The sequence below is a fragment of the Bos grunniens genome, chromosome 18 (genome assembly GCF_055505025.1).
Source record: "Bos grunniens cultivar Pamir isolate PY7600 chromosome 18, Bosgru_T2T1.0, whole genome shotgun sequence".
NCBI lineage: Eukaryota > Metazoa > Chordata > Mammalia > Artiodactyla > Bovidae > Bos > Bos grunniens.
The window spans coordinates 62,659,491-62,682,409 of record NC_141182.1 but is presented as its reverse complement, the minus strand read 5'-3'; the positions used below and the strand labels follow the sequence as shown (position 1 = coordinate 62,682,409).

The 22,919-nt window shown below is 62.2% G+C and overlaps 1 protein-coding gene and 1 long non-coding RNA gene across 9 annotated transcripts; one reads left to right on the top strand and one right to left on the bottom strand.

The window, feature by feature from the left end:
• Nucleotides 1-7: 7 nt before the first annotated feature.
• PPP6R1 (protein phosphatase 6 regulatory subunit 1) lies at nt 8-20,101 on the bottom strand. Of its 8 annotated transcripts, none has more exons than XM_086354480.1 (24): nt 19,521-20,101; nt 10,809-11,041; nt 9,583-9,769; nt 9,361-9,498; nt 9,206-9,271; nt 7,849-7,961; nt 7,655-7,768; nt 7,395-7,557; nt 7,155-7,307; nt 6,931-7,065; nt 6,461-6,525; nt 6,249-6,364; nt 6,068-6,153; nt 5,854-5,943; nt 5,690-5,787; nt 4,783-4,840; nt 4,525-4,700; nt 2,127-2,245; nt 1,902-2,052; nt 1,752-1,822; nt 1,519-1,600; nt 1,159-1,269; nt 1,012-1,083; nt 8-884 (listed from the first exon to the last, which is right to left on the bottom strand). In XM_086354480.1, the coding sequence occupies exons 2-24, from the start codon at nt 11,033-11,035 to the stop codon at nt 881-883; spliced, it is 2,595 nt and encodes an 864-aa protein (XP_086210606.1). In that variant the 5' UTR covers nt 11,036-11,041; nt 19,521-20,101; the 3' UTR covers nt 8-880. The 8 variants fall into 8 exon arrangements, with proteins under 8 accessions (XP_086210606.1, XP_086210608.1, XP_086210604.1 ...); XM_086354482.1 differs by lacking the exon at nt 19,521-20,101 and adding an exon at nt 18,548-19,194; XM_086354478.1 differs by lacking the exon at nt 19,521-20,101 and adding an exon at nt 17,168-17,585.
• On the top strand, nt 16,218-22,635 carry LOC147354636 (uncharacterized). The gene is made up of 3 exons (XR_015146511.1): nt 16,218-16,533; nt 18,032-18,183; nt 21,852-22,635. It is a non-coding gene; the product is annotated as an uncharacterized LOC147354636 (long non-coding RNA).
• Nucleotides 22,636-22,919: the final 284 nt, after the last annotated feature.

The following is a 22,919-nucleotide window of genomic DNA, read 5'->3' as shown; positions in this document are numbered from 1 at the left end:
GCAGCACGAGTCTTAAACTGTCCTTTATTTGTTTACGTTTGCGATATGAAACAGAAGCTCAGCACGAACACACGCGCACACTCACGCCCGCCTGGGGAGAGGGGCTGGGACAAGGGCACTTGGCAGCTGGGCTGCACCCAGACCCTCGGGAGGAGGAGTGGGACCCCAGCCAGGTCCCCGCCCGGGCTCGGTGGGAGATGGTCTCGGTGAGTGCGGCAGGGTCCTGGGGGGATGTCCAGGGAAGGCCCCTGGGACCAAGAACCCAGCTCCCTCCCTCACAGCTGGCTGAGCCGGGTGGAGAGTCATAGAGCTCCCAGCCTGGGTCAAAGTGCAGGGTCCGGGGCAAGGGGGCTAGGCACAGGCACGACCCCCACTCGGCCCCCCCCCCCCCCCAAGGTGGACCTGAGCTGAAAGGCCGAGTGTGGGTGTGGGCATCTGCACCGCAGGATGGGGGCACGGCTGGACGGAGAGTGGTGGTCACCTCGGGACCCCCCACAGCAGCCCCAGTGGGCCTGGGTGAAGGCCTCGCCACTGCCGCCCAGCCCTGCGTTCTTCCTGGCTCCCCGCGTGCCCACTCTGCTCCCTTCAGATACATATATATATATATATATAATATATAATATAGGTCTCTCGCGCGCGCTCTCCTTTCTAGCCCACTCTATCTTTTACTCTAGGAGACAAATCTCCGTAATCTCTTTCCTCAGTGCAATGGGGGGTGGGGACTGTCTCCCGGGCGCCAGCCTCCTGGACTCCAGCCGGGACGTGGGTGGGGCGGGGTGGGTTATGGGCGACAGGGCCTCTGTGGCACCTGCCCGGCCCTCACCCGGACAGGGTCCACGCAGAGCACAGAGCGTGTGGCCGCCACCACCGGACAAAGCAGTCACCTTGGAAGTGAGACGGAGATGCTGTGAAGCACCGAAACCAGTGCCAACCTCGCCCACCTCCATCCAGCCCCCGCCTCCGGCCCCACCTCCGGCTATGCCCTATTCCGTCCCCGGCGCCCACACTCACTGGGAGCCCGGGGCGGCTGGGCCTCCAGGGGCAGAGCCATTGGGCATCGGGAGTGGCTGGAGGGCCAGGGCACTGTGGGGAAAGGATGAGCGAGTGGTCAGCGCTCCCACGGAACACCGGCTGCCCCTGCTGCCACACCGTGCTTACCTCTGGCTTTGGGGAAGCCCCAAGGACTCTGGGCTCTTCTCCCCCTCTGGGGTCTGGGGGGGCTGGTGGGCCCCGGGGGCCGGGACAGAGGTAGCAGGGTCTCTGGTTGCACTGCAGGGGACCACGGGGTTACCGTCAGACGCCCTCACATCCCATGTCCCCTCGGAGCCGCCCAGCAGCGGGAGGAGCTGCAGGTCAGCGCACAGCCCCTGCCCTCTCTGATCCGACCGAGCCCTCCCACCCCAGGGCTGAGCGGGAGCTCTGCGCTCCAGGGCCCTGCAGGTGGGGACGGCGGGTGATCAGCACCACCCCCACCTCCCCAGAGGCTAGCTTTCTAGGCCCACCCCCAGCAGTCGGCACCTGTCCAAGGAGCTGGGGGCGGAGCGTGTCCCTCTGAGGCTGGCCTGGAGGTCCCCGACGCTGAGCAGGGCCTGGCAGGAGGCTGTGCGGAGACCGGCCCGCAGTGAGACTCAGGAAGCCAAGCACCAGCGCTTCCTCAGGGCGGGTGGACAGGCCGGGCACCGGGGCTGAGGGCGGGATGGGCAGGGAAGGGTGGGCAGGCCAGGCACGGGGGCTGAGGCGGGGCGGCTCACCCGCGGGCTCCGCTGCTTTGCTGCCGTCTGTGGCTTCCTGAGGTGCGGAGGCGGGGGCAGGATCCTGAAACCTAGGAGACAAGAGGAGCCCAAGGGGTGGCTGGGCTGGGCGCTGGCGCCCCAGGCCCCTGGCCCTGCTTCAGGCCTCACCTGAGCTGCAGGGTGCTGGGGGCCGCAGGGCCAGTCGGGCTCGGGGCCGGGAGGTCTGGATGCTCCCCGCGGGGCTCCTTGTCCCTGCAGTCCTGGGGGCCGGCCGGGCCGTCCGTAGGCACTGGGTCAAAGGCAGCTGTCCAGCTGGGGCCTGGAGGCAGGAAGCTATGAGCGCAGAGGCAGACAGCAGGGCCCTGCCCGCACCCAGGCCGCGCGCTCACGCACCCGGAGGCTGGCGGCCGGCACTGGGGTAGCAGGGGGGCCCGGGTCTGCCGCGGGCCCGGCCGTCCTCGTCCTCATCGTCGTCGTCGTCCTCCTCCTCGCTGTCTGTGCTACCCCGGCTCCTGCTCCACGGAGCACCTGCTGTCAGCGATGCGCGGGGCGGGGCCGTTCCGCCCCCAGCGCCGCCCCCAGCACCGTGGTGTATCCAAGGGGCAGGGCGGGCGGAGGGGCGCTGGGCAGTGGGAGGACGCCTAGGGAGAGTGCGCCCTCTGCAGGGGCCTGGCGGGAACGGGCCCCTCACCACCTATCCCCAGGGAAGGCTGACCCCACACGCTTCCTCCACCTGCAGCCTCGCTGGACTTCCGTCACTGCAGCCTCCTGGGCCCCAAACCTAACGGCCAAGTGCCGACAGACACGAGACTCGACACAGTGTCCACCGGGGAACCGCGAAGGAAACCCAGAGGCTCGTTAAGACGCTGCCCCACGGTCCGCACAGTGCTCACAAGCCAGATGCTCACAGAAAGGGTGCAGGGACCTTCCTGACCCTGGATACCTGGGATGGTCTCCAGAGCCCACAAACCACACTCAACAGCGAGCCCCGAAGCCCCCAAGATCAGGGCGTGACGCAGGGGCTTTCTCTTCCCACTTGGAAAGGAGGGAGCAAAACTGTCTCTGACCGCAGCAAGCATGGTTTGTGTGCAGGAAACCAACGAACCCTCTCAGACTGTCAGAACAAGCAAGTTCTGCGAGAATCAGTGTACCAGTGTACTTGTATTTTTATACACTTATAACCACTTCAAAACAACTCTGAGGAAAACATTTCTCTCAGAATTGCATCAAAAATGTTTAAGAATAAATTTAAATGTATTGTTTAAGAATAAATTCAAATGTATTGCTTAGGAATAAATTTAACAAAAGCACCATGAAAGTTAATACTCGGAAAACTACACAACATGTCAGAAGTAACTAAGACCTGAACAAACTTTTGTAAAGACAGCCCAGAGGCACGGACTGAGAGAGCAGACACTGTTAACGCGGCAGCCCCGTCCAACCGCCCTACAGACTCAAGGCGGTCCCTCTCAGACGCTCAGGCGGCTTTCTCTACCGAAATTAACAGTCACCCAGAGTTTCAAAGAACTGAACCCAGCATGATCAACAGTTTTAAAAACAGAACAAATTGGATGCTCACATTTTCAATTTCAATACTGAATTTCAGAATTCAGTACAATGCAATCGGGGGGGGGTGGGGGGGTGGGGCTGGCATAGAGATGTACAGACCAATGGGCCAGGAAAGACAGGCTAAAAATAAATGCTTGCACAAACAGCCAAAAAACTTCTGACAAAGGTGCACAGACCATCCAGCAGGGAGTCTCTTCAACTGATGAGCTGGGACATGGGTATTTCCATGCCTAAGAATAAAGCTGGACCCCCAGCTTACACACCTAAAAAACTAGCTCATAACAGGTCAAAAACCTAAACGTTAAGAATTGATGTTACCAAGAAAACCACAGGGATGAATCACGACCTTGGATTTGGCAATGACACGTGTAAGTGCAAAGCAACTTGGCAGTCACAAAGGGCACACCCAGCAGATGGCAAGTGACGCACAACCACACCTACCTGAGGGACAGGCCTCACTCATGGGATACAGAGGCAAAAACCCAAAGGGCAAGGGTCAGAAGAACGTCACCCTCAGAGGGCAGCAGGCAGCCAGCAGGGGCCTGGGGAGGGCTGCACTCTCCCCTCTGGGTGCCACAGAGGGAGGCCCGTGCGGCCGACATTCACGACCTGTCTCCTCGTCTCCGTGCCGGTCACACGTCACAGGGCTCAAGCCCTGAGCTGGTGTTCATGCTGGCAAGTCTGTGCTGCCCAAGAGCAGTCAGTCAGTACTCCTGCACCAGCCACCACCCGCACAAAGGGCTGGACACAGCTCACGGGCCCGCAGCTGGACTGTGAGCGAGGACAATCGCCAAGTCCTGCTTCACTGGCGTGACAGGAGGGAGCTGACGGGACACCCCACTGCCCTTTCGGCAAGAACATGTGTGAGAGAACTGCCGCAGGGGAGAGCGGAGTAGAGAGCGGGGCAAGCAGACCACAGCCCCAATGGACCAAGCCGTGCCCAAAGGACCGCCTCTGATGCCCCCACTGGGCCAAGCTGTGCCCGAAGGATCGCCTCCGGACTGCCTCCTGACAGCCCCACTGACGCCTGGACCAAGCGGTTACTCCTTTTGAACCTGAACTCATCTGAATTGGGTTTCTATCACTCAACACTGAAAACGCCCCACATCACACAGGCACTCCATTCTCCGTTTTGCCTGCAGGTCCTGCAGCCTGGCTGTGCTGGGGAACCTGCAGAAGGGGAGAGAAAGGGAGTGGGGCGGGGGGCGGGGGGGGGACTCACCGCACGCCCTGGGGCTGGCCCAGGCGGCCTGCCCTGGCCAGGTGGCCGCCCTGCCAGGCACCGTCCTCCCCGTCAGACTCCCCAGAGCCCTGGCCCTCCTCCTCGTCCTCCTCCTCGTCGTCGTCAAACTGCTGGATGCGGTCCTTGTAGCAGATCTCCAGCAGGTTGGCATTGGGCTGCGGGGGCGGGGCGGGAGGGTGAGGCGGGCCACCTGCCTGCAGCAAACCCCCACCCCCAGCAGCGGTCAGGGCAGCTCACGTTGTCGTCGTCTGCGCTCAGGGAGAAGGTGATGCTGGCTGTCTTGTCAAAAGGCGCGCTGTGGGGGAGGCACAGAGACAGTGAGGGACCCTCTCTCCTGGGCCCGGTTCCAGCAGACACACCTCCTGCTAGGGCTGCCTGTGGACCGCAGCCATTCCTGGAGCACCCCCGTCAGCAGGCGTCTGCAGGGCGAGGCGCCCCGCCCGTGTGCCCCCAGTCCCGCGGGGCCCCACGCGGAGGCCTAAGGCTCCTGCACCTTGTTTCCTCTTCATAAAACAAGGGACACAACTTCGCCGGGCAGGCTAGGCTTTCAGGCTTTGAGAGCGTAACCTGAGTGAGACACTCATTTCGAGGCACACAGGTCCCCAAGGCAGGACCCAGGTGGGGGCCAGGGAGCCCAGGGATCACGGGAAGTGCTGTGCCCACCACCACCTCGCACCCCCGGCCTTTCTGCGTCCACACATGCCCACCAGTCTCTGCTCGGCTCTCTCCTCCAGAAAGCCTCCAGAAGTGTCACTCCCGGATGAAGGAACCAAATCCACACGCTTTAAGTACTGACACACACCGTGAGAAGAGCTTGTCCGTGTACGCTCCGACCCACACACTGTGCCACTTTCCAACAGCCCCTACTTGTCCTGGTCGCCTCTCGCCCGGAGCGGCAGAGCGCCGTGTCTGCACTGAGGTCTAGCCCCTCCTGTGACGGGACTGCTTCCAGCCTGTCACCTGCTGTCTCCGACACAGGAGGCATGTTCACAACCCCCGCGGGCTGACTTGGCACGTGGCGGACAGGCTCACAACCCCCACCAAGGCAGGTCCCCCAACGCCCTCAGGGGAGGGAGCAGCTGCGGGCGGGGCTCCTCACCACCTCGCAGCCCTCCGCGCCCCGGCCTGGCCGGGGCACACTCACTTCACGCTCTCCTCCTGCTCCCCGAACTCCTCGTCGTTGAAGCCGAAGTGGTCGATGAAGGCCGAGGTCATGCGCTGCATCTGGAAGTCCATGAAGGCCTGCGGGGGGCGGCAGTCAGGGCAGGCCTGCACACAGCCTCCCTCCCCTGCCCTCCCTGCCCGCACCTGCTGCAGCACCGCCTCCTCCGGGAAGTTGAACTCCTTGAGCCTGTCGTCCTCATCGTCGCTGGAGGAGTGCAGGTGGTGCGTGTTCACCTGGGCATGGGCCGGCAGGGGTCAGGGCCTGCGGGGCCCCCGGGGAGGCCTGGGGCAGGCTGGGGCTGCGGGGCGGGGGGCGGGTCCCGGCCTGCAGGAGAACCGGCGCAGGAGACTGACTCACCAGGTCTACCGTGTTCTTCTTGTTGGTCTCCGCCAGGGGGCCCGACACGAAAGCCTCCCAGCGCTCCCGCTGCTCCTGCGGCAGCTCTGCCGGAAGGGGCAGGGCGATGTGAGGACGGAGGCCCCGCCCGCCCCGCCTGCCCCGCCTGCCCCGCCTGCCCCCAGGCGCGCCCCGCCCTCACCCTTCAGGAGCTGCTGCAGCTGCTCTGCATTGGGCCCCTTCTCCGAGTTCTGCACCAGGGCATTGGCCACGCTCGTCAAGTGGCCCATGTAGCCTTTCCGAGGGCCCCCTGCGGACCTGGAGAAAGGGAAGCCAGGGCTGAACTCAGCCGCTCCGCCCCCTGCCGCCCGCCCCGGCCCCCGCCCCCGCCCCCGCCCAGGACCCCCTGCTCACTGCACGCGGTCGTTCTCCTCCCAGGAGGTCAGGATGCGCTCCACCAGGCGGCAGCGCTGCAGCAGCTGTGGGGATGGGGCAGCGTGCACTGGGTGTGAGCACGGCACTCCTCCCCTGCTCACCTGTTCTGGGCCCACTCAGCCTGCACAGCAAGCCCCAGAGCCACCCTGCCTGCCTCCACTCCAGCTTCGCCCTGAGGCCAGGGCCACACCCAGGAAGGCATCTCCAAGAGCGCTGGGGCCATCACCCTGGGAGAACCCTTCCTGGCCCCCCCGGACACCCACTGCCCCAGAGGTCACCACTCCACCAGTCCCCACCCTCGCACGACACTGTTTCCCAAGACTCTGGACCTCCAGAAGAGACCAAGACTCTGCCCCTGAGCGGTCTGGCTGCACATGACAGGCAGGAGGAGGCCCGGAGCAGAGCCCCCCAGAGAGCAAAGGGGATCGAGATCCCGGAGCCCAGCTCACGTGTTTCACGACAGGGTTCTCGGGGGGCGTGTCCGAGCCGCTGTCGGCAGGGGGCCCGGAGCTCAGCATCGTGCTCACGCACACCCCCACTTGGGCGTGCAGGAAGTTGTTGAACACGTAGTGGAAGAAGAGGTCCTGGGGGTGAGGGCACAGGCTGGCTCTGAGGAGCTCGCCCGGCGTCGTCCCACCCCCACCCCTACACCCCGGCCCTTTGCCCCCAGTACCAGCATGGTGTTGGGCACATCCAGGGCCAGGAGCTCCTGGGTCAGAGCGGCATCGTTGGCGCTCAGGGCGCTGGCCAGCAGCTTGACCACATGCAACCGCGTGTTGCCCAGGGGTGGGGCCAAGCTGCCCCACGTTGTGCGCAGTGGCTCCAGCTGCAGGTGGAGGGCTGGGCTTGGTTCCTGCCCCAGCTCTGCCCTGACCCCAGGGCTGCCCCCTCTTCCCCCGAGCACCCTGCCCACCTCAGGCGGCTCCAGCAGGAGCTGGTGGAAGCAGCCAAGACGTGGGCGAAGGGCGTGCAGGGCCCCTGCATTGGACACGGCACTGTCCAGGGTCGCCTGGGCCAGGAGTTCCAGCTGCCCATCCACGCTGCTGAAGAAGTTGTTCACGGTCATGGACTCGGACCTACAGCAGGCATGGCGGGGGACAGTGTGATCCATGCAGGCGACCTGTGTACGCGTGCACATGCACACACACTGGGGAGGGAGCCTGGGGCACTCACCTGGGCCTCCTGGGCTCCAGCAGTGTCAGCAGCACCTGGATCCCGCTCACGAGGACGGACGGGCTCCGCTCCCCCTCCAGCATGTTGCTCAGGAGCTGTTCGATGGTCTCCTGCCTGGGGCAGGTGCAGGGGCATCAGGGAGGAGGGCCCGGGACGGCTCCCCCGCCCCCGATCTGGGCGACCCCGCAACCCACTTCTCCAGGGTGGCCAGCAGCTGGTCAGGCTCCGGGCTGTCCTGCACTTGGATCATCTGCTCCCGGCTCAGGCGGATGATGTCGCAAAGGGACTGGGATGCGTTGGAATGTTGCTGGGGAGGGAGAGAGAGCTGAGGACCCCGGTCCGCCCTGGTGTCAGGAAGCCCCACGCACTGGAGGCGGGTACCTGCCCTCGAGGACAGAGGGCCGCAGACCCGGGAAACACGTGGGAGGGAGAGAACACAGACACTGGAAAGGAGAGACTGCCGAAAGGGAAACCAAAGACGACTTCCTGAAGAGGAGACCCTAACACAACCCCCACACACGCCATCTATAGCTAGTGGCCAAGGGGTGCAGTGACCCACGCATGCACAAACTCGTGACTGGACAGGCCACCGAGGTCCGTCCATACAGTGAAACACTGCTTGGCCTTAGAAAAGGATGAAGCACTGAACATGCTACAGCTGGGATGAACACAGCAACCTGGGGCTAACACCAGGGGCCAGTCACGGGCAAGCACGCATCACGCGTTGCACCTACAGGAAACCACCAGGAGCGGCAAAGCAGGACGGAAAGCAGACACATGTCTGCGGGGGCCCAGCCCACATGTGGGGAACAGGGAGCGGCAGCTAATGGGACTGGGTCTCCTCTGGAGCGATGACGAGCGCTCTAAAACCAGCGTCACAAAGGCTGCACGACCGTGTGTGTGCACTAAACACACTTCTGTGTTTTCACTGGGTGAGCCTCACGGTGTGGGTAAGGTGCTGTGAGATAAACTGAGAGAAGCACCAGCAGAGCCCTGAGTCCAACCCAGCAAGCGGCTGCCAGAGCCCAGCACGCAGACCCCCAGAGCCCCCCAGGCACTGCTGTACTTCAGAAACCGGCGCCGAGCCCTGCCACCTAGCTGCCAGCAGACACCCCTTGTCCCTCTGCCACGAAGGCAGGGTGGTCCTCACTGCCCAAGGCCTGGCCCTGGCTGAGTGCCTGGGGTGATGACCCATGCATGTGGACTTCTGCTCTGCCAGCCAGTGGGCCAGGAGGACAGATGTGGGGCCCCTGGCATTATCTCTGAAGCACGACCAGGGCTGATCCAGGCAGATGGGAAGAGCCGCCAGGCCCCAGAGGGGAGGAGGGAGGCCCGGGGAACGGCGGCAGTGAAGACCGGGTCAGAGGGCCATCTTTAGAGCCCTGAGCACTCGTGGGAGGAGGAGCTGATTCCTGGGGAGCCGTCCAGCAGCGTAAGCCTCGCCTGTTCTCAGCAGGAGCCCCCCCACCCCCCCACAGCTCCGAAGGCTCCCTCCTCTCATCGCTCATTTACGAGAGCACAGGGCTGAAGCTCTCGGGCGGTGGCACTCACATTGTCGTCTTTCGACGGGTGGATCTGCTCGATGAGCCTCTGGACGATCTTCTCCTCATTGAGCCACTGCGGAAGGACAAGAGGGTGGGGCTCCGCGCCCCGCCCCGCCCGGCCCGGCCCCGCCCCTGCCCTGCCTGGCCACGCCACGCACGCACGTTGACCACGTCCTGCCTCAGCTGCGGCCGCTCCACGCAGGTGAGGAGGCGCAGCAGCAGGTCCATGATGGCCGAGGTGCCGATGTGCTGCAGCAGCAGGTCCACGAAGTCGTCCTTCTTCCGCAGGAAGGACACGAGCTGAGGACACGGGCCGTCGGTGAGCACAGGACCCCCGGGCCCACCAGCCCACGCTCGCCAGCCCTGCCCGCGCCGCCCCGGCACCTGGTCAGTCTTGCGGTTGATGAGGACGCCCATGACCTTGCTGAAGAAGCTGGCCAGCAGTGGGTTGAGGCTGCCGCTGCTCTGCAAGAAGCCGTAGAGGCGGTGCAGCAGGGACTCGTCGGCGCCCAGTGCGTCGTTGATTTGGGGCACGTCCGATGTCAGGATCTCGCAGGCCACGCTGGGGTACCTGTCAACCCAGCAGAGTTGCGTAGGAGGTGGCGGGGACCCGGCTGCTCCGTCCCCCAGTCCCGATCCATGCAAGCTCCCCTGCCCCCAAGACAGCGTCGGGCCCCCTAAGCCTGGACTCCACCCCTACTAACACTGTCCCCCGACCCCAACCGTCCAGGCTGACCCCCCAGCCCTGAGGACCTTTCACCAGATGGGAGGGCTGCCTGCCTAGGTGCCACCCAGGCCCCAGGGACCCCAGCCTGCTCAGCTCTGCCTCGTGAGCTCTCAGGCCCTGGCAAGTGAGTTCCTCGGGACGGGAGGGGAGCGCAGGGCCAGGTGGGCACAGGAGTCAGAACTGAGCAGTGGGATGTACTCAAGCTGGTGGACAGGGGACAGAGCCAGGTGAGCAAAGCAAAGGAGGGAGAAGACACATGAGGGGGCAGTGACAGACAGGTGGACACTGGGGGCCCCCCTAAGGCTGGCACCTCTGCACTGAGCCCCCAATTCACACAGGGCAAACTGAGCAGGAGTCACCCACTGCCCATCTGGCTCGAGGCCTCCAGGGACAGAGGCAGGACCTGTGAGGCCTGGTGTGAGCGTCAGTGTGAGGGGCCGGGCACAGGGTGACCCAGGGAACCAGGAGGCCTGTCTGGGACGGGTGGGGCAGGGCTGGAGAGGGGCAGCAGAGACCAGGGCAGAGAGGTGCCCTGCAGAGCGCCTGCCTGCCTCCCCCACCCTCCCTGGTACCCCCTCTGGTGGGAGGGGCACAGCCACACCCTCTGGGCCGGGCACCATCCTGGCACTGGGGACAGGACGTGGGGCTGAGGGACAGTCCTCACTCACGCTCCTGTGCTCCAAGACAGGAAGAGAAATCCAACTGAATAACCACCAGGAGATAAAGTAGGGGTGGGGCGGGGCAATGAGACACATGCCCCTCCGCGCCCCTCACTGCTGGGGGAGGGTCCTTGGGGGGCCTCCTCCCAGCCCTCCGTCGGGGGAGGTCTGGCAAGTCCCGCAGAAACGGGGCCAACAAGGTCCACGGCAAGTCAGGGGCTCACTTGTAGCGCAGCCGCTCCTCGCCGCTGGCCGGCGGCTCCTGGGTGACCCAGGCCACCATGGCCTGCAGGTGCAGCGGCCGCAGCAGGAAGTCCAGCAGCTTGCGGTTGACGACCTTGCACTCCTGCAGCACGTCCTCCTCGTCCAGCAGCTCGGGCAGACTCAGGTCCTCCCGCTCCAGCAGCGTGTCGAGGTGCGAGCTCGTGTGCAGGTCAAACTTCCAGAACATGGCGCCCTGCAGGCAGTGCTGTCACACGGGGCCCGCCTGCCTGCCCCTCCACCTCCCAGCCTGCCAGGGCACTCCACGGGCAACTTGCTGCCCACTGCCTGGGGCCGGGGGCAAGGCCCCAGCACGGTGCACAGAGCCGCCCCGGGCCTGTCCACAGTCCCCTGATCTGGGCTGCACCCGGGCTGATCCTGGAACCTCTGGCCCCAGGCTCGCTTCAACCTGTATCTGCTCAACAAATTAAGTGTCCCATGATGCGTGACATCTCCAGGCTGTGTGCAAGGCTGGGGAGAGGGAGGTCTGCAGGGTCTCTAGGCTGTGTGCGCATGCACACACACACACGGCCCAACCTCTGTACCCAGTGCCAGGACAGGCAAGGAAAAGCTGGAGGGGAGGGCGCGGTGGCCCCCAGAATAGCCACTGACGGGTCCCAGTGACACCAGACAGGGAAGCACCTCCGCGGGACGACGGTGGCTGTGGCCCGCCCACATGGCACTGGCCTCAGGAGCATTTCAGGTGGAGCACACGCTAAGTACCTGGAGGGTCCAAGCCCCACGATGAGCAGACTTGGCTGCCCCTCTGGGGATTCTACCGCCCCCAGCCTCGACCCCTGGGTGCACAACTGCCCTGAGCTGGCTGCCAGCTCCCAGGCCACCCTTGTCCAGCCATTCCCCCAGGCACCGGGGCTGTGCCTGCAGCCCTGGTGAGGGCTCTGGTCACCCCAAGGAACAGCAGACAACCACACCCAGGTCAGCTGGACCCCCAAGCACCACGCTGGCACTGCCCAGCACTCACGGGTCACCCACCTCCTGAAGACCACCTGAGGCCAAGGCTGCTGCAGACAGACCCGGAGGCCAGGACGACCCTGCCGGCACCATCGCCAGGACGACCCTGCCGGCACCATCGCAGCGGCGGAGAGCTCGCCCACTGGCCGGGCAGCAGCGGGGGAGAGGGATGCTAGACTCGCCCACCAGCCGGGCAGAAGGCTGGGGCAGAGCCGAGCGGCTGAAGGTTGGCACCTGCCTTCTGACCGTCAGCTCCCCCAGGAGGCTGCCAACACCCGGCTCTCCCGTCCAGCCTCCTCAGGAGTCTCACACATCTCCCCCTGGCCCCCAGGACAACTTCTCAGCGACAGGGAAAAAGTGGCCCCAGATGTGCAATGATCCTGCGGGACTCGGCTGGTTCCTAAGCCCTGGCCACCTGCAGGTAGAGTGGAAGGGCTATGACCTCACGAGACAGCGCAGACACCGGCCCCAGAGAGGGGAGGGGGAGGACGTGGGGGCACCTGAGAGCCCCCAGGCCCACGGGGCCTGGCCACCAGCATGCCAGGTCTCGCCCCCTGGCCTGCACCCCACCCCTCAGGACGCTTTTCTGAAACACAGACTGGCACACCTAGCATGTGGTACCCCGGAAGGCCCCAAGAGGGCCCCCCGGGCGCCCCCCACCCAGTCCTCCCCAAGTCTGCACCCCAGGCTCTCACACCTGCCTCCCCTTGACCAACGATTTGTGCGGGCCAAGCCCAGGCCACAGCCTCTGGACTGCCCTGACTCCCAGTGGCCTGGCGCCTCACACATTGCCCCAAGACTGCCACGTCGGGGTGTGTCTCCGTCCCAGTGAAGCCCCCGAGCAGTGCCCCATGTGCCGTCACCGCCCCAGCCCTAGGCCTCGGGTGCGAGAATGGCGGTGCCACGTGCACAACACGTGGACACGTGCACAACACGCGGACACACGCAGTGGGCAAACCACGTGAGCTGCACAGCTGTCACCTCAAATGAGTCCTACAACCAGCCCCACTGTACAGGAGGCACCCGAAGTGCACCAGGGTCTGAGGGCCGCTGAACCGTGGAGCGGTGCCCGAGCCCCAGGAGGTCCCTTCTCAGAGTGCAGGGGAGCTCAGCTACCCCAACGAAAGCTAACAGAGCCAGCGAGTGCGCTCCGGCCCAGTTGGTGCCGGCTGCAGAGGGGCTGGGTGCAAAACTGCAGCCTTGCAGATCTGTAGAGCAGGCACCCCGCACGTCCCCCGCGGGCTGTGTACAATCCACAGACCCGTCCTGCCTGGCGGCCACGACCACCTTGGACAGCACCGCGTGGGGGACACGAGCTCGGAAACCAGGACTGAAAGGCAGAACACTGCTCCTCAGGCAGGAGGCTGACAGACCTGTCAGGGCAGCAATAGAGGGGACTGCTCCCGCCTGGACGCCCCCAGCCACACCCACGGGCCCCCGTACACCAGCCCAGGTGGCGTGGGGTGGGGGACCGCCAGGGCTGGCAGGCTGGGGAGCGGAGGAGAGTGGGTGGGGTGGGGGACCGCCAGGGCTGGCAGGCTGGGAAGGGGAGGAGAGTGGGCTGCTCCAGGTGCTGAATGTGAGGCCCTGTATCAGAGTGGGGACACTGCTCCCAAAGGCAGGCGGGCAGCGCCCTGAACCCGCAAGTGCACGAGGGCCATCCCCACTTCTGCCTGGGCCCCAGGCCCACCCTCCTCACTTGGAGAGAGAGCGGGCCTGGACGGTCTCCTGAGCTGGGTGCTTGTGGGGCCAGAACCACTGCACGGGGCAGCCGCTGTCCGGGCCCAAGGGACGAGGCACACCCACCGGTGAGAACACCACCTCTTTCTAATCGCAGATTTTTGTGAGGACAAAAGACCAGAGAGGTCAAAAGGTCATCCCGGTGGCACGAACAAAGCCAGCCACCAAAGACCACACGTGGAATGAGTGTGCACGCGCGTGCGCTGTCACTCAGTCATGTCTGACTCTACTGCGACCCCATGGACTGTAGCCCGCCAGGCTCCTCTGTCCATGGGATTCTCCAGGCAGGAATACTGGAGTGGGTTGCCATTCCCTTCTCCAGAGGATCTTCCCAACCCAGGGACTGAACCCACGTCTCCTGTACTGGCAGGCTGATTCTTCACGGTCTGAGCCACCAGGGAAGGGCCCACATATCGCATACTTCCATTTAAACGAAACATCCAGAAAAGGCAAATCTGTAGACACAGAACTGGGACTAGTGTTTTTTAGGAGCTGAGGGGCAAGACAAGGATGGAGGGAGACAACTGCTAGCAAGTCTGGGGTTTCCTTTTGGGAAAGGGGTGTTCTTTGTAAAAAAAAGTTCTAAAATCAATTGTACACAATTTTATTTGATACTATAACTCACTTTAAAAAATCTATGGTGGGGACTGTTGGTTGCACAATTCTGTGAATAAATTAGATATTGAATCATGTAGTTTAAATGGATGTCATATATGACATTACACAAATTACATCTCCCCCCCGACACACAAAAAACCTATTATCTAAAACAAACAAAACCAGGACATCCCTGGTTGTACAGTGGATAGGAATCTACCTGCCAATGCAGGGGAACGGGTTCAATCCTCGGCCAGGGAACTAGATCCCACATACCGCAGAGCTGCTGCACCTGCCCTCCAGCGCCGTGAGCCCCAAACTACGGGCGCCTGCTCACCTGGAGCCTGTGCTCCTCAGCGAGGGGCCGCAGCCCGTCACCACGAGAGGAGCCCGGCTTGCTGCAGCTGGAGAAGGCCCATGCGGCAACAAAGACAGAGCAAACAATAAATACACAACTTGTTACAAAACAAACAGAACCGAAGCTGCCTGAGGCTGCCGAGAGAGGGCCAGGCCTTGGCCTGCTCTGCGCCCAAGAAGCCCGGAGCTGACATGCCACCAGGGCCGGGCCGGGCCGGGCCAGGCCGGGGCGAGAAGGCGCAGACACGGGCACACGCCCAGGTGCCCCCCACCCTCACTACCCATGGGGTCCCCGAGCTAAGCAGGCCCCCTCAGCCGGGGGACGGGCCTGCAGAGAACCTGTGCACCCGCACAGCACCGTGTCCCTCGTCAAGACGACCAGGGACAGCACCGCTCTTGTTCCCATCTGACAGCCGAGGGGCAGGGGGCCCGCAGGCGTCAGCCACAGCAGAAGCAGGCCTCGGCGCCCCCTCCAGGCTGCAGGACAGCCTCGGGGCTGAGGCCCACCGACTGCGCCCAAAGCACCTGCACAGATGAGATGCCACAGGCTACGTCCTCCGCCTCAACCCTGCCACCCGCCCTGGACCACAGGCAGGACTTCCCTCCCAAAGCTGACTTGGGCTGGGGGGCGAGTGGGGTAGGGACTCCAGGGACTTCAGAAACCAGGCGGTCCCTTAAACTCTCAGAACCTCAGGTCCTCCTCTGAAAGTCAGAGGAGGCTGCAAGGATCAGATGCAGCTGAGGGGTGGTCAGTACCCTTCCCTCCCAAAGTCAGTTCTCAAGCTCTACACGGGACAAGATGCAGATGCAGGAGGCACAGAATAAAGAAAACACCCCAAAGAGAAAAACACTCTCCCCCGCCACACACTCTCAGTGCACCTAGCCTCAGGTCCTAATGGTCAACTTCCCGGAAGCCCTAGACGTGGACAGCAGAGGGGTTTCCTCTTCACTCTCTAACGGTGACACGGCATACCACACTTGTCCCCTTGTCTATGAAACAGGGCCCAGCCGTCAGGAAGGGGCACGTTCTGAGAACAGCGGGGTCAGGCCTGTGGTCCTAAAGGACAGGTCTCCTTCAGCAGGTGTCCCCGGGGCCAGGCTGAAAGCTGGACACTTCTGAGCAGGAGGGAAGGAGCAGCCACTACCCAGGGAGACAGCGCTAAAAATAGGAGCCCTAAGGAAGATGGCCCGTTCGCCCGGGTGGCTGAGCTCACTCAAATACTCTGGTGGGTGCCCCTCACCCCGCCACCCCCGTGCTTTGCAACTTTTAGCAAACTTCAAGAAAACGGAAGTGAATACCACTGGCTTTTAGCGACCGTTTGAAAACCGTGACTCTGGCTGCAAACGGAAGAGAGGGAAACTGTAAATGAGAAAGGAAGCCATTAAGAACGAAAACTACCTCTCTCTGCGCCAGCTCCGCACCATCGCCCCAGGTTTCCGGCTTCGCTGCGTGCTTCTCAGGCCTTGGACACCAGCGGCCCCTCTCGGGAGCCGGCAGCCCCCACCCGGCGCGGGCTCAGTGAGGGCCCAGCTGCAGCCCCCACCGAGCGCCCCCACGGCCGCTGTGGTCCATCCACACACGGCCCTGCCTGCCTGGGAGCCGGGGGCTGGTCCTTTACGTGCCGCCACTTTCTCATCCGCCCTAGCCCCACGCACCCGGAAGTGGAGATCCAGCCTGAAGAGGCCGCTGGGAGGGCCCTGGGGTGGCCCCCTGAGATGCCCTGTGGCTCAGGAGGAACCCCAGCCCGGGGAGAGGCTATCCTGGGTCCGCCGCTGCCCTCAGCCACCACAGGCCACAGGCCCCTAATGAGCTGCCAGCCAGGCGTGGAGACCCCGCTGCTGGCTAGCCAGCCCCCTGCCTTCACAGGGCCCACAGGTCAGAGGACAGTGAGACCATCGCCCTCTAACTCCCCGCAATCCATCAGCTCTCAGCCAAATGTGAAATGGGGGTGGGGGGCTTCCAATTCCAGGAACGGGACCATGGTAACATCAGGACCCACCAGAGACCAGAGACTCGGCAAGGTAAGCCGTGGGACACCCACGTGGAAGTAGGGGCCACAGAGGCCAGAGAAGGAGAGGGACCTGGCCAAGGCCTCATGCGACCATGGACTGGGACTTTCCCGGGGACTCGGGAAAGCTGGGGGGTGGTGGCGGCTGTTAGGGGCCCCAGACCACACTTGCCCAGGTAGGGTGGCAGCTCTGCTCCTACCCAGGGCATGGAACAATCAGAAACATAAGAGAATGAGATAGCGGCTGAGGACGCAGAGGGGCCCCAAAGCTCACCATTAGGGGTGCCTTCTGGATCAGTCAGGGGTTCAAAGGAGAAAAGAGCAGTGAAGAGATTCTGAAACTGCCCGTGGGGAACAGGGGGCTGGACTGACTGTTACAGGGAGATTCAAAGTCAGGAAGGCCTGCACTCCCATCCTGCCTCGCCAGGCTCTGCGGCCTCAGAGCCCCGGTCTCTCCTGAGACACCTCGCAAAGACTGCCCTGCCCCTGGGAAAATCCACAAAACCGGTGTTCTCGGGACGCCCTGATTCAGCGTGGAAAAGAGAGTGTGTCCCCACCCCCGGGCCTGTGCCTGCCCAGGGACCCTGCAGGAGCTGGGGAGGCAGGGAAGGCGGGCGTCTCTACCAAGGCGTCCAGGCCTCTCTCACCTCATCTCTCGCGGCAACCCGCATGGCGCTCAACACTCCCGCCACACCTGACTGCTCGTCTGCGCCCTCGCTCTGCCCTGGCTCGGCTGCTCCCTCTGCCTTCCCTCCAGCTCTTCGAGCCTGACTAGGTCGGTCCTCCTGGGTCCTTCAGGCTTCAGCACAGACACCACTTCCTCCAGGAAGCCTCCCCTGACTGTGTGAGAGGCCTGCTCCACACTTCCACGGCTTCCGTGGTCACACTGTGATGGCCTCGGAGCACTCGGTGACAGGACCAGCCTGTTCAGGCACCTGCCTCTTGTAGCAGGACACCAATTTCCCAGGACCGAGCCTAAGGCAAGGCCCCCTGGCTAGAGTACTTCTGCAGTTAAAGTCCCGAAGGGGCCGGTGACCTGCTACGGTCACTTGGCCGTGGATCCTGGAAAAAAAACATTGGGTGGGTGGGTGGAGACCAGCAGATTCTCCCCTAATGGAGAGAAACAGTAGGTAACCCCACAACACTATCAAAAACACAAAAGTACACAACTCAGCACACGCCACTCATGGTAGCCAAAGAGCAGGTGAGCCACACTGTCCCTAACACCCGTGCAGGAAAGCGGGCTTGTCCGCCGCTCTCAGGCACACTGAACTGGGCCGTCCTCTGCCCTGGAGGCGGCCCCACAGCACCCCAGCTCTCACCCGCCACCTGCCAGTAGCATCCGAGCTGTAACAACTGAAACCATCTCCGCTGCCCTTAGTGGAGGCCCCCTGGGGATACCATCGCCCACCTGCCCCCCCCCCACCCCGGCTGAGAACCCAGGCAACAGACGATCCCAAACTGAGTTATAACCTAAGAGCTGCTGACCCGGAGCACTTCCTGTGCTGCAGGCTTCTACAAATGGCACACGGAATCCCCAGAACCGCCAGAGAAAACCCTCTCTACAGCCCACGGAAGTTTCTTTGCAACTCTGAAGCCCGCCCCACGCCTGACAACACATCTTCCTTCCAGAAACCTCCTGCCTTTCAGGCTGGTGTGACCGGTAAGTAACATCTGTGTCCTCAGCATGGATGTCCGAGTGTGTGCATCACCGAACAAGACAGACCCGAGGGCCCCGCAAGCAGCCCCACCAAGGCATTCCGCCCTCTCTCCCGCAGCCTGCGGGGCTGGGTTCCCACCTTCACGTTTCTGCATGTGCTGTTCCTTCCACCCGGAAGGCCCTTCTTCCCACTTTCCATCTGTCAACTCCTACTCATCCTTCCTCGACAGAAAAAGCCACCCGCAGAGCCAGTCTCCCCGGTCGCTCCGCGGCGGCCCCCACACCGCCCTGAGGTGCCCCCTCACCACACCGGCAATTGTGACTGTCCCCCGGCCTTTGTTCCCTCCGCGCCGGCAGCAGGCCTCACCTCACAGACAGGGGCCGCGCCCGGGCAGGGTGAGGGGAAGCCCCGCTCCTCGAGTCTCCTGAGCCCCAGGGTGCCAGTCTGAGGCCATGGATCTCCCCAGGCAGGCCTCGGGAGGAGGGGTGAGGCAGGCAGAGGAAGGCCAAGGAAGGCCAGGGTGGGAGGAGCAGAGAGAAGGGGGAGCCCCGGGGGGCCGGGGGAGAGACTAGGAAACCAGAGGGGAAGCCCGCAGAATCAGACGAGGCGAGGGTGGGAAAGAGACACTGAGGCAGGGGTATGGACTGAAAGGGGAAGGAAGTGGGGCTGGAGGGGGGAGCCTAGGGGATCTGGGGGCTGAGGAAGAGACCAAGAGACTTGGGGGGCTGAGGGGGGAGACTAGGAAACTTGGGAGGGCTGAGAAGGAGAGGTCAGGAGACTTGGGGGGCCTGAGCGGGGAGACTTGGGGTCTGAGAAGAAGAGACTAAGAGACTTGGGGGGCTAAGGGGAGAGACCTGGAGTCTTGAGGGACCGAGGGGAAAAGACTAAGAGACTCTGGGTCTGAGACTGAATGAGAGACTAGGAAACTTTTGAGAGGCTGAGGGGGAGAGACTGGGAGACTTCAGGGGTCTGAGGGGGGAGACTTGGAGGACTGAGGGGAAGAGACTAACAGGCTTGGGGGGCTGAGGGGGAAAGACTAAGAGACTTGGGGTCGGGCGGGGGAGAGACTAGGACACTTGGGGGGCTGAGGGGAGAGACTAAAAGACTTGGAGGGCTGAAGGAGAGACACCTGGAGTCTTGGTGGGCCTGAGGGGAGAGACAAGGAGACGAGAGGGCTGAGGAGGAGAAACTAAGAGAATCGAGGGGCTGAGGGGGAAACACCAGGGCTGGGGAGCCCTCATGGACGAGGGGAAGGGTCCGAAGAAGAAGGGGTGCGGAGACTCGAGGGTACCTGGGCGGTGTTCTCGGGGGCGGGGAGGGTCCCGGGCCGCCCGCTTACCTGCGCGGGGGGGCGGCGGCTCCTCGCACTCCGGGCTCATCGGGGCGCCCCCCCCGCCCCGCCACCGGCGGCTCCGGCCCCGATCAGGGACCCGGTACGTGGGGGCGGGGGGCAGCGGCGGGGGCTCGCGCACGCGTCTCGGGCCTAGGGGGGCCCTCGTGCGCCAAGTTCCAGAGTTTTGGGGCTCAGCGCCGGACGGGCGGGGGTCCGGGGCCCGCGGGCGAGGTGGCTGAGGGAGGTTGGTGGGGTCGCGAGGCCCGCGCAGGCCCTCCGCTGGGAAGTCGCCCCGGTTTACCCGGCCTGGCGCCCCGCGGGAAAGCAAGGGCCGGTCAGGAAAGGCGTCCTACTCCGCGGTCCCAACAGGCCGCAGTGCTGAGCAACGGCTGACGGAAGCCGAGCCCCACTTCCTCCACCGCCCCCTTCCCCAAAGCGGCGAAGTCCCGGGCCTTTGCAGTCGGCTTCAGGGCCTCCGCCGCCCGGCTCCGTCCGCCACTATCCCACAATCCCCCTGGTACGGGGGCACGCAGGAGGCCCCGCCCTCCCGCCGGCGACTCGGTGCGCAGGTGTGTGGAGGCCGCGCGCCTGGGCCCCGCAGTGCGCGTGCGCGCCCGGCCAGCTGCGGCGGGCCACGCCCAGCCAGAGCAACGCCGCCGCAAAAGCGCTCGGGACGGTTTGTGCCAACGGTCTCTCCCAGAGTAAACCCGGGCCACCCGACGCGCAGGCCCCGCTGCACACTGGCAGCGTTTCTCTGCGACTCCGTTCCTAAGTCCACCCCCCTGCTCCAGGATTTCTCTATCCCCTCGCCTATTTGCTAGTCTGTCTCCTCCAATCACATTTTTGCTTTGGCTCCAGGGTCATTTCCTGAGGAATCCAGCTAGGGTTTTGTCTCCAATCCCGGCCAGTAGCTTTTGTCCCTCCTCGATCTTTCTCGACGCCTGCCTTCTTTGAGCTTCAGGCTGACTTCAGTCCCACTTAATAGGCCTTCGCCCAGCCCGTGTCTTTACTGTTGCAGCTGCTGCACAATTGCCCTCTAACATTAAGTCTAGGTTCTAAGTCCAGGTTCTAGACTTTAGATCCATAGTCTTTAAAGTCCCATCTAGCTCGGAGCCTCAGTTTCCTCAGTTTTCATAGCCCTTGCTTTCCATGATACAGGCCAGAATCTGCGCTGTAAGTGCTTGTAAGGACTCGGCTTTAAAAAAACAACAAAACACGCAGATTTACCTTTCCTGTTTCAGGGACATTTTGTTGAATCCTATTCTAGTTTGTTCTCTATTTCAAGGATGTCAATCATGCGTTTGTGCTTCACATCTGTAGCTTCTATTTGCTTTAATCCTTGTCATTTCTACCTGCATTTGCTGGTTACCACATGTCAGTAAAGTCATTTTCCAGCCAAGTCTCTTCCAGTCCTTGCTATTTCCAGTGTCTGTGTTGCATGCGATGTTCTTAGCTACTGCTGATTGACAGGCAACCACGGCTGGTCATGTTCACAGCTTAGAGCTGCATGTGTGAAGGCTGGTGAGGCTGCTTCTATTCCCCTTTGTCTCTCATACTTGGGCACCAGTGGACATCTCAGGGTACTATCCCAGAGGAAAAAGCAGAGGTGCCTCAGTTGTTCAGTCGCAAGTTGTCTGACAACTCTTGACCAAGCCCAACTGTGTTAGCCCAATTTCAAGCCTCAGGTTCCCTCACATCTGCCACCATCCATTGGCCAAAGCAAGTCACACCGTCAAACCCAAAGTCATGGGGCTAGCACCTACACCTCAGCCACCACCGTGTGGGAAAGTGTACTTCTCTCTTGGAGGTGGCATGAGAGGGAGCAGATACCTGTTAAACTCTCTAATTAATTGCCATGGTCCTCAATTTGTTTCTTTAGGTTTGCTAATCTTACCTTCTCATCTCTCAGGTCTTGTTATAAAATGGACCCAGATTCCTACTGTTATACAGCTTAAAGCAATTGTGAGACATTTCCTTCTGTTCCTTCAATGATTTTCTACATCAGGTTCTTTTGTCATAGCTTCCCCCCCTACCCCCGCCCCTGAATGTGATTGAAGTTGCCACGCTGTTTTAACACATAAACTTGGGAACTGAGGGGCAGGAGGTTGGCTATATTCAATCACCAAATGGAACTTGAGAAGCTGACAGTCAGTCTCCTCCAAGAACCTGGGAAACTGCAGAGGTTTAGGACAGAAGTCTGGGTCTTTACCTTGTCCGAATTCACAGGCAGATGATGCTGTGATCTGTATTAGAATTGGAAGGAGCTTCTTACAAGTTTCCACAGGGAGAAGCTTCTGCTTCTTACAGTCTCTTCCCTTTCGTCTCCACCCTTCCCAGGGGCTGAGGACTTATTTACCAGATGGGATGGGCATCTGCCCTCAGCCCTCCAGCTCTCTCTCCTCTTGGAGCCATCCTGCCCAGTGTTCTGGCCTGCTGCCTGCACCTAAGGGAAAGGACTGCTCTTGTCCAGTACTGCCTGTGACCAGTCGGACAACCACGTCTAATGTTGGGATGAAGAGGCAGCAAGACCAATGCTGATTTCTCAAATCTGCTCTAAAAATGATACAAGTGACATCTGATTTCCAATTCTCGGATCCTGTAGCTACCTTTTGATTTATTCTGAATTTGGGTAGTGAAAAATATAATCAACCTCTCTCACACAACTAAATTCCACAGGAGAGGAATTAGTCTGGTATTAAATGGGGCTGCTGCTACTGCTAAGTCACTTCAGTCGTGTCTGACTCTGTGCAACCCCAGAGACGGCAGCCCACCAGGCTCCCCCATCCCTGGGATTCTCCAGGCAAGAACACTGGAGTGGGTTGCCATTTCCTTCTCCAATGCATGGAAGTGAAAAGTGAAAGTCAAGTCGCTCAGTCGTGTGTGACTCTTATCGACCCCATGGACTGCAGCCCGCCAGGCTCCTCCCTCCATGGGACTTTCCAGGCAAGAGTACTGGAGTGGGGTGCCATTGCCTTCTCCGTAAATGGGGCCAGGAAACCAAAATACAGGGAGTGACACAGCTTCGGATGTGGCCCAGGTATAAATTTTGGCTATGAACTTGGCCACAGGATCAACCACCCTGGGCGCCACTTCCTCGTCTGAAATAAACCATCAGTCAAGACTCTTGGTTGTAATGGAAAGCTTCTTTGGTTAAACTGAAAGGAATTTATAAAAGGAGGAGGCAGTTTCCCTGTCCCCCCTGCTTGCTCCCCAATCTCAGAGAAGGCTGGAGAAAAGGCCTAGTGCTTTCCTGTCAGGACGAAGCACACACCCAACCTCAAGCCTGCCCCAGGCACCCAGAGTGGCCTCCATCGCTGGCGTGGGAGGTGTCTCAATGCCTCTAGTACCTGCTCCCGCCTTCTCCAGCGGAGGTTCCAAGCCTCTGGGCGGCGAGCTCTGATTGGT

Bases quoted from the DNA above. Each gene is read 5' to 3' on its own strand.
- PPP6R1 (XM_086354484.1), bottom strand. From the start codon at position 11,910: ATGGTGCCGGCAGGGTCGTCCTGGCCTCCGGGTCTGTCTGCAGCAGCC. The intron at 7,066-7,154 runs GTACTGGGGGCA...CCTCACCCCCAG, and splicing joins ATGTGCCCAACACCATGCTG to GACCTCTTCTTCCACTACGT. The intron at 1,270-1,518 runs GTGCCGACTGCT...GGTCCCCTGCAG, and splicing joins GCCCCCAGCTCCTTGGACAG to TGCAACCAGAGACCCTGCTA.